At 39.0% G+C, this 14806-nt stretch overlaps 2 protein-coding genes across 2 annotated transcripts; both read left to right on the top strand.

The window, feature by feature from the left end:
- Nucleotides 1-8173: 8173 nt before the first annotated feature.
- Nucleotides 8174-9121, top strand: LOC125107309 (olfactory receptor 8S1-like). Its single transcript, XM_047742266.1, has one exon. The coding sequence runs from the start codon at nucleotides 8174-8176 to the stop codon at nucleotides 9119-9121; it is 948 nt and encodes a 315-aa protein (XP_047598222.1).
- Nucleotides 9122-12191: 3070 nt separating this feature from the next.
- LOC125106909 (olfactory receptor 8S1-like) lies at nucleotides 12192-13405 on the top strand. The gene is given in 4 exon segments (XM_047741494.1): nucleotides 12192-12476; nucleotides 12669-12802; nucleotides 12804-13187; nucleotides 13189-13405. Coding segments are annotated over 4 exon segments (1020 nt in total).
- The last annotated feature ends 1401 nt before the right edge of the window (nucleotides 13406-14806 follow it).

Genomic DNA, 14806 nt, shown 5'->3' with positions numbered 1-14806 from the left:
TAAAAGACCCCAAATAGTCAAAGCCATCTTGAAAAAGAAAAGCAAACTGGAGGCATTATGTTCCTAATTTCAAGCTATATAACAAAGCTATAGTAATTAAAACAGTATGACATTGACATAAAAATTAGACACATAGACCAATGGAACAGAATCAAGAGTTCAGAAATAAACCCATGTAATATCAAATCAACTAACCTTTGCAATGGCACAAGATCACACAATACAGAAAGGATAGGCTCTGACAAATGGTTCTGGGAAAACTGGATATCCACATGCAAAAGAATAAAACTAAACCCCTCTCTTATACCACCCACAAAAACTACTTAAAATAGATTAAGATCTTAAGCATAAGACCATGAGACCTGTAACCATAAAACTCCTAGAAGAAAACATAGGGATAAAGCTCTTTGATTTTCTCTTGGCAATAATTTTTTTGGGGGGATATGACACCAAAAGCATAAACAATGAAAGCAAAAATGAATTGGGACTATCAAATTTAAAAGACTCTGTACATCAGAGGAAACAACCAATAAAAAGAAAAGGCAACTTACAGGATTAGAGACATATTTGCAAAGCATTTAACTGACTGTCATGGAGTTAATATCCAAAATATATAAGGAACTTACCAACTCAACAACAATAAAAATAATCCAATTTTAAAAATGAGAAAATCACTTGAACGGACATTTTTCCAAAGACATTCTAATAGTCAATAGGTACATGAAAACGTGCTCAACATCACTAATTATTATGGAAATGCAAATCAAAAAAACAGTGAGATACCACCTCACACCTATTAGAATGGCTATGATCAAAAAGACAATAGGTATGTGTTGGCCAAGATGTGGAGAAAAGGGAACCCTTGGGACACTGTTGGTGGGAATGTAATTGGTAGCACCATTAGGGGAAACAGTATGGAGGTTCCTCAAAAAATTAAAAATACAGCTACCAAATGGGAGGCTCATAGGTAGCTCAGTTAGTTAAGCATCTGCCTTTGGCTCTGGTCATGGTCCCAGAGTCCTGGGATTGAGTCCCATATTGGGCTCCTTGCTCCACAGGAGTCTGCTTCTCCCTCTGCTACTCCCCATGCTCATGTGCTCTCTCTCTTTCAGATAAATAAATAAATAAATAAAATTGATTTAAAAAAAAAAAAAAAAGAACTACAAAATGATCCAGCCATTCCACTTTGGGTACATATCCAAAGGAAACAAAATTAGTATCTTGAAGAAATATCTATACTCCCATGTTCATTACAACATTATTCCCAATAGCAAGCAAGGAAACAACATAAAGGTACATCAATGGATGAATGGATAAAGATGTGTATATATATGCAGCAGAATACATGCCATGAGAAAGAAGGAGATCCTGCCATTTGCAAAAACATAGATGAATCTAAAGGACAATATACTAAATGAAATTAAAAAGACAAATATTTTATGATCTCACTAATATATGGACATACATACATACATACATACATACATACATACATAAATAAATACCAAATGCAGAGAAGCAAAGAATAGAATGATAAATGGTGCTCACCAGGGGTTGGGGATGGGAAGATGAGAAGACACTAGTCAAAGTGTGCAAGCCTTCAGTTATAAGATGACTAAGCTCTCTAGGCAACAGGATGGCTGTGTCTGCTAAGTGCCCAATTCTTGATTTCAGCTCAGGTCATGATCTCAGTATCATGAGATGGAGCTTCACATCAAGCTCCACACTGAGCATGGAGCCTGCTTAGCATTCTCTTTCTTCTTCTCCCTCTGCTCCTCCCTTCTCATGCTTTCTCTCTAAAATAAATAAATAAATAAATAAATAAATAAATAAATAAATAAATAATTTTTTTTAATTTAAAACAATTTTTTAAAAAAGATAAATAGCACATGCACCCCAGTGTTCATAGCAGCAATGTCCACAATAGCCAAACTGTGGGAGTTGAGATGCCTTTCAACAGATGAATGGATAAAGAAGATGTGGCTCATGTACACAATGGAATATTACTCAGCCATCAGAAAGGATGAATACCCATCATTTGCATTGACTTTATGGAACTGGAGGGGATTATGCTAAGTGAAATAAGTCAAGCAGAGAAAGACAATTATCATGTGGAACATAAAGAATAGCATGCAGGACATTAGGAGAAGGAAGGAGAAAATGAAGCGGGGGTAATCAGGGTGGGGGGAATGAACCATGAGAGACTATGGACTCCAGGACTCCAGGAAACAAACTGAGGGTTTCAGAGGGGAGGGAGGTGGGGGAATGTGTAGGCCTAGTGATGGGTATTAAGGAGGGCATGTGTTGCAATGAGCACTGGGTGTTATACACAAAGAATGGATCATGGAACACTATATAAAAAACTAATGAAGTACAGTATGGTGAATAACATAATGTAATAAAAAATAAATAATTTTTAAAAATAAGAAGATGAATAATCTTTGGGGATCTAATGTTCAGCATGATGACTATAATTAATAATATTCTGTTGTGTACTTAAAATTTGCTGTAAGTAGACCATAAGCATTTTCACCACACATGTAACTATGTCAGGTGATGGGTGTACTAAGTAATCTGATTGTGGTCTGGGTGCCTGGTCAGGATGCCCAGTCAGTTATATGTCTGACTTCAGCTCAAGTCATGATTGCCAGTTCCTGGGATCCAGCCCTGAAGTGGGCTTCCCGCTCAGCAAGGAATCTGCTTGTCCCTCTCCCTCACCTCCCACCCACCAAGGTTCATGCACTCATGCACACTCCATTTCTCTCTCTCAAAAAAATAAAATCTTTATAAAAAAATCTAATTGTGGTAATCATTTCACAAAGCATACATATGTTAAATCACCACACTGTACATTTTAAATATATAAAATTTTATTTTTCAAAAATATATAAATAAATAAATAATAAAATTTTATTTTTCAATTATAACTCAATAAAGCTGAAAAGTCAAGAAGGAAGGAAGGAAGGCAGAGAGGGAGGAAGTAAAGACAAAACACCAGGAGTTCTCACCCAAGAGTTTCCAGTAAGATTTCTAAGTCAAGTTCTGAAGCCAACATCTGAGGTCATCTCCTGCTCTCTTAGAAAATGCAACTTCCCTAATTAGCTCATGTAGTTCAGGGTCTAACTCCAGGGAATAAAGGCTATTGTTCCATCTTTCTCTTGAGCTCCCAGGCTCAGTCAGCCAATAAACTAACCGCATGAACTATAACTGCTTTTCTGAGAAGTTAGAGCTGAGATTTACTCTCTTGAACACAATATTTAGTCACAGAGAAACTAAATGAAGAGACACCAAGGAACGAGGCCTGAGACCATCTGAAAGAAATCTCTCACCAAACTGCACTTACTGAGGATTCAAAAATCTTTTTAGTGTGGCTAATTGAGACACGGATGACCGATACTTCAGGACAATCTAAATCTAGGACATTCTGTCTTCCTGTGATTCCCAACTGGAAAAGTAAAAGTTGCTATTTTTCCTAGAGTTATTTCATTGAAGTGTAAGTTCTTGGAAACTCAGATAAGTTCTACCTAGGAAAAGAGCTACAAAATGTCTTCTGTATAAGAAGATACTAGAATATGGTAGTATTTTCTCTGATTTTTTTGGAAGTTTTTCCTGAATGCTTTCTAGTTGATTTATAGTTTTATTAACAACTATCATTGAGCCTTCTCTCTCTGGATCTCTGAGACACTTCTTTACACTTTCTCACCTCAATTCCACACAACGGAGAGAACTTTGCCTGTCAACGCTCCCGAAGCTATGTCTGTATTTCTCAGTATGTTCTACTGGGCTTTTGTCCTCAAGTTCTCTTATTAGGTAATGAGGAGGTCAATGTTTGCTCAATTAATAATATTAATCATTAGGAAAGGGAAATACATGAATTTTGGCAGAAAATATTGGGGCCCTTAGGTACCCTCTCTTTTCCCAGGTCCTCAGTCCTTTGTGTGCAGAATATTCATTTTTCTGCTGTTATTACCCATGCCCAATATGATCCCTGCTGAAATAATTAAAGAACAATGGGAGACCTATTTATAACAATTCAGTCTGGTCGTCAAGTCCCTTCTGTAAGTACTGAAGCATTTCAGCTTTCTCTCCTCCTAACCTCACTTAGCAATTATTTAATTAAAGACCTCAATATCTTCTGAGTTAAACTATATCAGGACAAGTATCAGACACCTATTGAAGTAAGTCTCATGTTTTGATTATTGGTCCTTAACTAGTTGTCACCTTGGAAAACACTGGTGGTCTCATTAGATCTAAAGACTGGACAACTGTCTCAATGTGTGACCCTTGTCAAAATTGTCTAATTTTACTTTAGATACAAACTCACTCTGGCAAAAGCAATCTCTAATGTTGACATTTCAGAAGAGGAGTGCCTGAGGGGCTCAGTGGGTTAAGCAACTGCCTTCGGCTCAGGTCATGATCCCAGGATCCTGGCATCCCAGGGTCCATTGGGTTCTCCACTCAGCGGCAAGTCTGCTTCTCCCTTTCCCTCTGTGATGTCACTCTCTCTCAAATAAATAAATAAATTAGATCTTTAAAAAAATTTTTTTTCAGTAGAAAGGAAGATGGTGAATATTTATGATGTTACTTGACTTCAACTTTATATTCTACTTCTGTTAAGATGGTCTTTGAAAAAACAGAATGGAATGTTAAATGAGTTTGCTTTTGTTCTGTGTACAGTTCAAGGGAAATTGGTAAAAAGCCTTGGGAGAATCCCTTGAGCTCCTCTTCCTACCCCTCCCTTCTCAGGAACTGCCTCATGACTCCCTACATTCACAACCAGGTTTAGATCTGGAACCACTCACTCAAACTTTAGGCTGAAGTGAATTCACTGTGCTTCTTCTTGGAGGTAAGTGAGAAAATTTTGAGATTAGCATTTTATCATTTCCTTAAAGATTAACATAACAACATTGTCCTACTTTGAAGGAAGGTATCATTTGTCAGAAGATCTGTGCTTTGAACCTGGGGTGAGGTGGGTCATAATGTCGCATGATGTAGCTGTCTCCATGATAGACTGTGGTGTTTCCATTCCAAGATAAAATTTTTCAGGTTTTGGATGCATAATGAGCAGCTTCTCTAATATCCTCTGAAGGTGCTAGAGTATTTTCATGCTAAGAATTGGTCCTTATAACCAGATCAATAAAGAGTAAGCATAGAACTGGGCCAATTTCTCTCATTTGAATACTGAATTCCAGATTCTTAAATATGTTCACAGTCTTGACATGAATGAATTTTGTTCACAGTGTTTTTTCTTAATATAAAATCCAGAGAAGTTGTTCACTTTCAAAAGTACTTTATTTTATGGAGGCACCGAGGTGGCTCAGGCATATAAGCATTTGCCTTTTCCAGGGGTGGGGAGGTCCCTGCTCAGCAGAGAGTCTGCTTTTCCCTCTGCCTCTGACCCTCCCCCACTTGTGCACACTCTCACTCTCTCTCTCTCTCAAATAAATAAATAAAATATTTTTTTTGAAAAGGTATTTTATGGACTTGCTGGGGGATAATAAATTTCTTCAGCTTTCTTTCCAACATGACTCCTAAAATGAGCAGGATAGGACAGTTTAGAATGAGTAACTTAACACCTGATATGGCTACATTCGGTGAAGAAACAAAAATACTGACATAGAGTGAGGAAAAGGGCAACTCTGAGAAACTTGTGTGACATATATTAGAATGTGGTTGGTTTTGGCTTTATTTTAAGCTAAACATTAAAACAAATTACAAGTTAACAGCTCATACAACTCAGATTTAGTATTGTTATCAGAAAATAATTATATTATGTTCCTAGTTTTTAAAAGACACAAACTATGATTTGTAAAATTTATTGGCATTTTTGTTGAATAGGTTTAAGTTAGATAATAGATTTATAAAAAGCAATGTGTCAAAAAATATTTTAAGAGTTTTATGGACTCAAAGATAAAACTGACTTTTGCAGGTACTTATTCTTCATTGCTGAATCTTCATTAGTTTGGGCCAACCCTCTGGACTACAGATTACACCCTGGACAGAACTCATAGATAATTCAGATACATATTCTAAATAGGGCTCAGAGTTTGGAAGGTGTATATTTGATAGGCCTGGTAGCAGGGGTGGAATAAGGTAGAGAGGAAGTTCAAAGACTGGGAAACTTACCTTCTGAGCAAGATTATACCTTTTATTGAAAGTCCTACGAGATGCATCAAGATTAGATTTGTGTGGTAGACATAAAAGGTAGAGATCCCAGGAAAGATTCGGAGTTCAAGAGGCAGATTAGAATACTCTAACAGGTAGTAAAGCACTCATGAGGATCCGAAGAAAGGTTGAGTCCAAATGTACAACCACAGGTTGCATCTGATGAGGAAGAAACAGCCTAGGGGGATTAGTTAAACCCAGATAATGCTCAGGTAAGTGCATTCATGCAAGAGTCAAGAAAAATGCAATGGAGAATTGTCTTCAACTGCATGTACAACACAGTACCTTACAGTAAACAGACACTCAAAAATGTTTATTCAATAACATGGATGGATGGATGGATGGATTTTGTACATTTAAACAAAGTGTAGGGTGATCTCTCTGAAGCAGAGATCTGTAGGTTTTCGCAATTTCAAAAAGAATAAGGCCTCTGTCAGTCTGTTATAGCAAAAAGGAGGTAAGTACTCCACCTCTTCCCTTTCTCTTCTAATTCCAGGCCCCCTTAAAGCTTTGCCCTTGACTACAACTTGAAGTTGGCTCTCTAGACATGTAGATAATCTCCAAGAGTTTTTACTACATAATCTGTTCAGTTTTCTTAATTTTTGTTAAGATTAGTTAACAAACAATTTTTGTTTAACAAACAATTTTTTGTTAGTCTTAACAAACAATTTTTGTTAGGATTAGTTAACAATGATTTACTAAGGTCTATTAGATATTGATGGGGGGGTGAGTTAGAAAATCATTCCCACCCTCCATGAAACTGCATTCCCATTGTAGACACAAGAAATAATACTCAAACTAGGAATACAAAAAAATGGCAAAGCTTACGGTGTGTTGATGAAATATTACACAGAAAAGGGAAGCAGATGAAGTTTTAAGATCTTAGATTAGAGATTAATTAGAATCTTGAATTAGCTTATTTAGGTTTATTTTCATCATCTGCAAAAATGTGATTCATGATGATTTTCTCAGAGATTTATGTGAGAATGGAGAAGTGAATAATCAAAGAAGAACTCATGGAATAGGTGATATATAAGGTGGGAATTCCAAGGTATTTAAGATGTAAATCAATTAATAGGAACACAAAATACATCAGCCTAAATCAAATGAGAGAAAACAGGAGTGATGGGGAACAAGCAAAGCTATCTGACCTCAGCAGTAGAGCATCTAGAGAACCTTGAGTGATTAATGCTTTGAAATCCAAACCAGGGAGTTTGGCTTTTTCTCTAAGCAGGTTATATAGCAGACAATCTCTTATCCTACAACCAAATGCAGCATTCAGTTCCTTGTTGTTCAAAGAACTGATTGGTGTAGGGATCTAGACAAGTTCTAGGATCACCGTGCTCACCTATGAAATGAGTTCAGTCTCTTGTTTCAATATCCTCTGTACAAACACACACACACACACACACACACACAGTGGAAAATATGGGTTGAAGTCATTTGTGCAAGACAAACTGCTACACAAACACAACTCTGCTATTGTTAATTAGCATTATTAGCATTAACATAATTAGCATTACTGTTAATTAATTAATTAATTAATGAACCATGGAGAGTTTTGAAGAAGGGAATAAAGATGAGGTAATAGAGGTGAGCCAAGATCTGCCTCATCCTCCTCAGGATATCTGCTGGAATTCCTAAAAGATGATAAATGTGGTGGAATACAAGGACCCAGCTAAAGGATTGTGTAATTTAGTCATGGGGAAGTTCTCTGGTAGGCCTGCAGAGTCAATCATACCCTTGCATATTAGCTTTATTATGGAAAAGTCCCCAGTGGGGCTGATCCAGAGCTCAGAGACAGCACAGCAGAGAGCCAGAAAGGAGAAGGACTCCATGGAACTACTGAAGGCAGGTGTGAGGGCTATTGAAAATGGAGATCAGACCAGGCAGGAAGGAATATATAGGGAAAGATATAAGGAATAAATAGCAAAGAGTTATGCCTTCTGGAAACTGGAAGAGATTTCAATCCTCTTCCTAATTTTTCTCTAAAGAACTGTGACCATAAATGGCCTCAATGAATCACAGCAGCATCACAGAGTTCATCCTTCTTGGGCTGTCTGCTGACCCCCATGTCCAGGTTCTGCTCTTTTTTCTGTTCCTGATAATTTACCTTCTCACTCTGCTGGGGAACCTGCTGATAATACTTGTGATCCATACAGATTCCAACCTCCACACACCCATGTACTTCTTCCTGAGCCATCTCTCCTTCCAAGACCTCTTCTATTCTTCAGTCACCGTGCCCAAGCTGCTGGAGAACCTCCTGTCTCAGAGGAAAGCCATCTCAGTAGAGGGCTGCCTGGTTCAGGTCTTCTTTGTGTTTGCCACTACAGGGATTGAGGCTTGCCTGCTCTCAGTAATGGCTTATGACCGCTATGCTGCCATCTGCCACCCTCTGCTCTATGGACAGGTAATGAATAAACAGCTATGCGAGAGATTGGTATGGAGCTCTTGGGTCGTGGCCTTTCTGGATGCACTCGTGAACATCCTCCTGGTTTTGAATATGGACTTCTGTGAGGTTCAAACCATCCACCACTACTCCTGTGAGCTGCCTTCCCTCTTCCCTCTCTCCTGCTCTGATGTCTCCACCAACTCTGCAGTGCTACTCTGCTCTGCCCTCCTGCATGCCATTGGTACCTGCCTCCTGATCTTCTTCTCTTATGTTCGCATTCTCTCCACCATCCTGAGCATCAGCTCCACCACAGGCAGAAGCAAAGCTTTCTCCACCTGCTCCTCCCACCTCACTGCAGTGACACTGTTCTACGGCTCAGCCATTGTTCGCTATCTCATGCCAACCTCAGGCTCACCTCTGGAGTTGATCCTTTCCATACAGTATAGTGTAATCACTCCCCTGGTGAATCCACTCATCTACAGCTGGAAGAACAAGGAGGTGAAAGAAGCTCTGAGAAGAATGATGATAAAATATTTACAATGTCTGGGCACAGAAGAGATATAACATGAAATAAACATAAAATAGAACTGCAGCAAGAAATATCATGTTTGACATTAAGTTCCTGATTTCCTGTTTTGTCGCCTGTTACAATGTGCATTGCTGAGTCTCCCTTTTTAAAAATTATCAAGGAAAGTGCTAGAAGCTATTTTGTTTTCTATGGCTCAGAATTAATCCTATTTAGACACGGAGCACATAAGTCAGAAAACTTTCTCAGCTTCATATATTTACTTAACAACACGTCAATTCATGATTCACATTTTTTAAAATCATTCAAATAGGATAAACCCTGAAATATTTTGTGTCCTGAATGTTTAATTTGAATTAATGTGTCTAGGGAAAGATTTCATAGGAATAGTAGATTATGGGTCTCTAGAAAAGGGAAACAAAGACTTAGGGTTTATGAGGTGGAAGAAAGGGTCACAGATTGTGGTAAGGTCTCTGGAAATAGGCAGAAATAGAAAATGTGGCCAACAGAATGATGTCACAATTTACTAGGTATACTAGTCTCTATTGCTTTCTGTTATTTCCATGAAAAGTTACCAAAACCTCAGCAAATTAAAATAACATCCATTTATTACCTTGAAGTTCTCTAGGTCAGAAAGTGAAGCAAATGCCACTGAGTTCTCTGTTTAGGGTCTCACAAGACCAAAATCAAAGTGCTGACTCACTTGGGCTCTTCTCCACAGGCTCTGGAGGTTCCGATTGTTGACAGAATTTGATCCCTTGAAAATGTAGGTGTGAGGACCCTGTTTCCTTGCTGGCTGTTGAATGGGGATCATTTTCTCCTTGTTGAGGCCCCTTCACTTCTCACATGGTCCTCTCCATTTTCAAAACAATGTATCACCTACTTCTTACTTTCTGAATCTCCCTCATGTCCCCTTCTTCTACCATCTGCAGAAAATTCTCTGCTTCTAAAGAGCTGATTAGGCCCACCTGTATAATCTTGTATTTTAAGGTCAACTGATTTGGGACTTTCATTACATCTACAGAATCCCTTCACAGCAGTCCCTAGATTCATGTTTGAAGAACTACGGAGCAGGAATCTTAAATGGCCATCTTTAGAATTCTGCCTTTCACAGCAAGTAAACATATAAACAAAACACTCCTACTATAAAAACAGGGCATAAAAGGGAGTAAAGCTAGAATGATGAGGAGAGCAGAGAGGAGAGGTGGGGAAAGGGAGAGGACCCAGTATGAGCAAATAGTGCTACGTAGAGATGGGGAAGGATTCAGTTTGGAGAGGGAGATCACTGAGAAGCTGTCAACTTTCAGAAGCTGTTCTGAAAAACAGAACATCTGTTTTTCCCAGAATATGTATGGATGTAGGGAATTCACTGCATCAGCGCCTGGGACTGATCATGAAGAAAGACTTCTGCCCTGAATTTAAAATGAAACCAAAATAGAGAAATATGTCCCTATACAAGGTCTATGATAACCTCTTTCCACTTTGGAGGACCATAAGCCCTGTGGTCCTTCTTGTCTGTCTTCATGCCTCCCACTTCTTTATGCCCCTTCTTTATGTGCCCACCTGGTGCCCTCAAACCACCCTCTGCAGAACTCCACTGACTTTCTACCTAAAGGATATTTGTCTAAGCCATTTTTGCCAATTATCAATTCTTCTTGGAAAACATTCTCTTTCCAGCTATAACGATCAAACTTTGGATTTTCATATAAGGCAAACGTGTTTCAGCCCATTTCAACATTCTGTATCATCTTCAACATATTTTCCTGTTTGCTTCTTGCTTGAGTACTAGAAATAGTTGGTCTTGACTGGATTATATCCAAGATAACAATATAACAACCCCAGCAGAGTCACTAAGGAACCTTTAGGTGTTCATGACTATCTCTTATCCTGCAGTTCACAAAAGCACAATAGGAATTAATATGTCAACAAAATTTTGAAGAGTACACACTTGAATGGAATAGCTCACTACCTCATGCATACTATGCAAAGAAAACGTTTTATTACACAATCTGCATACCCAAAAGCATTTTCTCTAAGCTACCACACCACACTCCGCTAAGATACCAGATTTGTTTTTATTCAGTAACTTTAATGTGCTTTGATATGTATATGTATAATGTATTCTTGATATCTGTGTAATATATACACACACATGCACACATATATTTAAATAACAAAAATCAACTGAGTAAATTTTAAAGATCTAATTGGTTTTATTAATTGATTCATGAATCAGGCAACATTCTCTCTAGGATGTAGAGGGGAGCCCCAAAGGGAAGGTTTTTCAAAGGTAGACAGAAAGTGGAAAAAAGGAAATTATTAGGAAAGAGTCCATTGTTTTAGGCAAAGTTGCCTTCCTAAAGAGAACAGAAGAGGGCTACCAGTAAATTTCTTAGTGTTGACCAAGAAATTTCCATGCTGACTGGCTGAAGTTTACCTTTCTGGGAAGTAGAAACTGCAATTAGGAGTTAGGTTATGTATTAAGTGTTGGCATACTGACATGAGGTCTTAAGCTAAGCGATGCCATAGGGAACCTCTGTTTTCTTTTTAAAAATACACACACACACACACACACACACACACACAATCATCTTTTAATCTTGTCCCAAAAGATCAACATTATATGTTAATGTGTATTATCAGTGATAAAAAGCTATGGAAAGACAAAATGATACTATTAAGCTATTATGAATCTTAGGAGGGTTTTGAAATGGGGCAAGAACAGGTTGGAAAATGGAGAAGAGAAAATAAATGCTGAAACAGCCCCTTAGCGACTCTGCTACAATGTATAAAATATGCCCAGAACACTGCTAATAAAACAGTGTCCAGTTGAAGGACACAGAAAAAACTGATCATGGACTAGATCTGAACAAAATCGCAAATTTCCTCTACAGGCTTTAAAGTAAATTAACAGCTATATGGAAATATCACAGTGAGTTTGAAACCAAATACCAGATGGGGAAGAAGGGATTCTAGATAGTCAATAAAGGCATATGTGAAACAATAATTAGGAGCGTATACCTAAAAGAGGGTCCTTAACTCTGTAACTGTAATCAAGACAAGTTTTGAGTCCATTCTATATTTATTTCTAGGAAACATGCTCTCTAAATGGCCTTGAGAAACCACAGCAGAATCACTGATTTTATCCTTCTTGGGCTGCCTGCGGACCTCAATGTCCAGGTACTGCTCTTTGCGTTCTTCCTGGGGATTTACCTCCTGACCCTAGTGGGGAACCCGCCGTTGCTGCTGGTGATCAGAACTGATTTTCACCTCCACACACCCATATACTTCTTCCTGAGTCACCTCTCCTTCCTGTATCTTTGCTTTTCTTCAGTCACTATGTCCAAGCTTCAGGAGAACCTCCTGTCTAAAAGGAAAAATCGGGATGCCTGGGTGGCTCAGTTGGTTAAGCAACTGTCTTCAGCTCAGGTCATGATCCCAGAGTCCCAGGATTGAGTCCCAAATTGGGCTCCCAGCTCCACAGGGAGTCTGCTTCTCCCTCTGACCTTCTCCTCTCTCATGTTGTCTCTCACTGTCTCTCTCTCAAATAAATAAATAATATCTTAAAAATAAATAAATAAATAGGAAATCATTTCAATAGAGGGATGCCTGACTCGAGTCTTCTTTGCAGTTGACTTTGCAAGAAAAGAAATTTTACTGCTCTCTGCCATGGCCTATGACTGCTATGCCGCCATCTGTCACCCTCTGCTCTACAGTGAGCAGCCAGCTGTGTATGAAGCTGTTATGGGCTTCATGGACCCTGTGTTTCCTGGATAAACTTATCAACATCTTCCTGGCTATGAACTTGAACTTCTGTGTGGCCCATACCATCCATCACTACAGCTGTGAGCTGCCCTCCCTCTTCCTTTTGTCCTGCTCTGATGTCTCTGCCAACCTCACTGTCCTGGTCTGTTTCACACTCCTACATGATTTTGGTACATTCTTCCTGATCTTCATCTCCTATGTGCACATTGTCTCCACCATCCTGAGCATCAGCTCCACCACAGGCAGAAGCAGGGCCTTCCCCACTTTCTCCTCCCACCTCACTGCAGTGAGCTTCTTCTATGACTCGGCTTTCCCCCGTCATCTAATGCCAACCTCAGGATCTGGACCTGATCTTCTCTATACAATATGGTGTGGTCACTCCTCTAGTGAATCCCCTCATCTACAGCCTGAAAAACAAAGAAAAAAAAAGCAGCTCTGAAAAGAACCTTGGGAAAATGTTTGTAATGGCACAGGTAGCAAGCAACAAAGAGATGATCAATAAGGAAAGAACTACAGGCTTCAGGATATCTGTTGAGTTGATACTACAATCTTTCTGATGGCCCGTTGTTTTAGATGCTAAAAGACACCACAGAAGAGCTTAAGAAAGAGCCACACAGGTATCTTTTTTTTTAAGATTTTTATTTATTTATTTGATAGACAGGAGATCACAAGTAGGCAGAGAGGGAGGCAGAGAGAGAGGGGGAAGCAGGCTCCCCACTGAGAGAGAGCCCGATGCGGGGCTCGATCCCAGGACCCTGGGATCATGACCTGAGCCGAAGGCGGAGGCCCAACCCACCGAGCCTCCCAGGTGCCCCAAGCCACACAGATATCTTGAGGGTAGGGCGAGGGTAGGAGAAGGTGGTTCAGATTAAATCCTGCTCAAAGGCTGATCAATGGAATATATAGTCGTCTTGATTAAACGTTTTAATCATAATTTATTCCTGTTTCATTGACACTGTATTACTGTTTCATTGACACTGAATAAAACAATGTGTGTGTACTGGATTATTTTTTAGGATTAAATGTACAGAAAGGCATGAAAACCATAAGATTTCACCAAAAACTGTTGAATCTCAGGGAATGAAAAGTTATAAACTTGGGGTCTGTGGGGGCCTTGGTGCTTTAATGAAGAAGCCCTTGCAGATAAACAAAAGCACTAAAATTCAGGGCAGCACCATCGGCAGGTCAGTGATTTGGGTAATACAAAGAACTCTATTGATTCTGTTACTTGAGAGTTTCAAAACGAGGGAAAATGTCACCCCTTCTAGGGTTAAACAGGAAAATGCAGCCCTCTGCAACAATTAACCTCCTTCAAGCTTTGTTTTTTCCACTTAGCCTACTTGGGGAATTCAAGGGGTTCTAGTCAATTGTTTTGGAGTAATTTCCTTTTCATATATTCTAGCATGCATTATGAAATACACAGTATGTGTTATATAATTCACCAAATTTGTATCTTCTGAGAAATTTTTCTATACTATTTATGATTTTCCTCAAAATAGATTGTTTTAAGTGTGATAACTTATACTTGTTCAATGTTCTTTTCTGTCTAACAATAATGACACTCCTAAAATACTTGTTATTGATGAGGGACAGAAGCAGGAAAATGTTGACCCTTAGTCAGGAAGAAGGACTTACAGTTTGCATAGTTTCAGTAAGGATCAAACACATGCTGGTTGCTACATTCTTTTTTTTTTAAGATTTTTATTTATTTATTTGACAGAGATCACAAGTAGGCAGAGAGGCAGGCAGAGAGAGAGAGAGAGAGGAGGAAGCAGGCTCCCCGATGAGCGGGAAACCCGATGCAGGGCTCGATCCCAGGACCCTGGAATCATGATCTGAACCAGAGGCAGAGGCTTTAACCCACTGAGCCACCCAGGCACCCCAGGTTGCTACATTCTTTAAGGGTTTCACAACTGCCTTCATATCTCACTGATAGTTACTATTGAACTAATGATAAG

This window comes from Lutra lutra, chromosome 8, assembly GCF_902655055.1.
Source record: "Lutra lutra chromosome 8, mLutLut1.2, whole genome shotgun sequence".
In the NCBI taxonomy this organism is placed as follows: domain Eukaryota; kingdom Metazoa; phylum Chordata; class Mammalia; order Carnivora; family Mustelidae; genus Lutra; species Lutra lutra.
This window is presented reverse-complemented; position numbering and strand designations above follow the sequence as displayed.

What these genes read in the sequence shown, in the direction of transcription:
- LOC125107309 (XM_047742266.1), top strand. Translation starts at nt 8,174, where the DNA reads ATGGCCTCAATGAATCACAGCAGCATCACAGAGTTCATCCTTCTTGGG.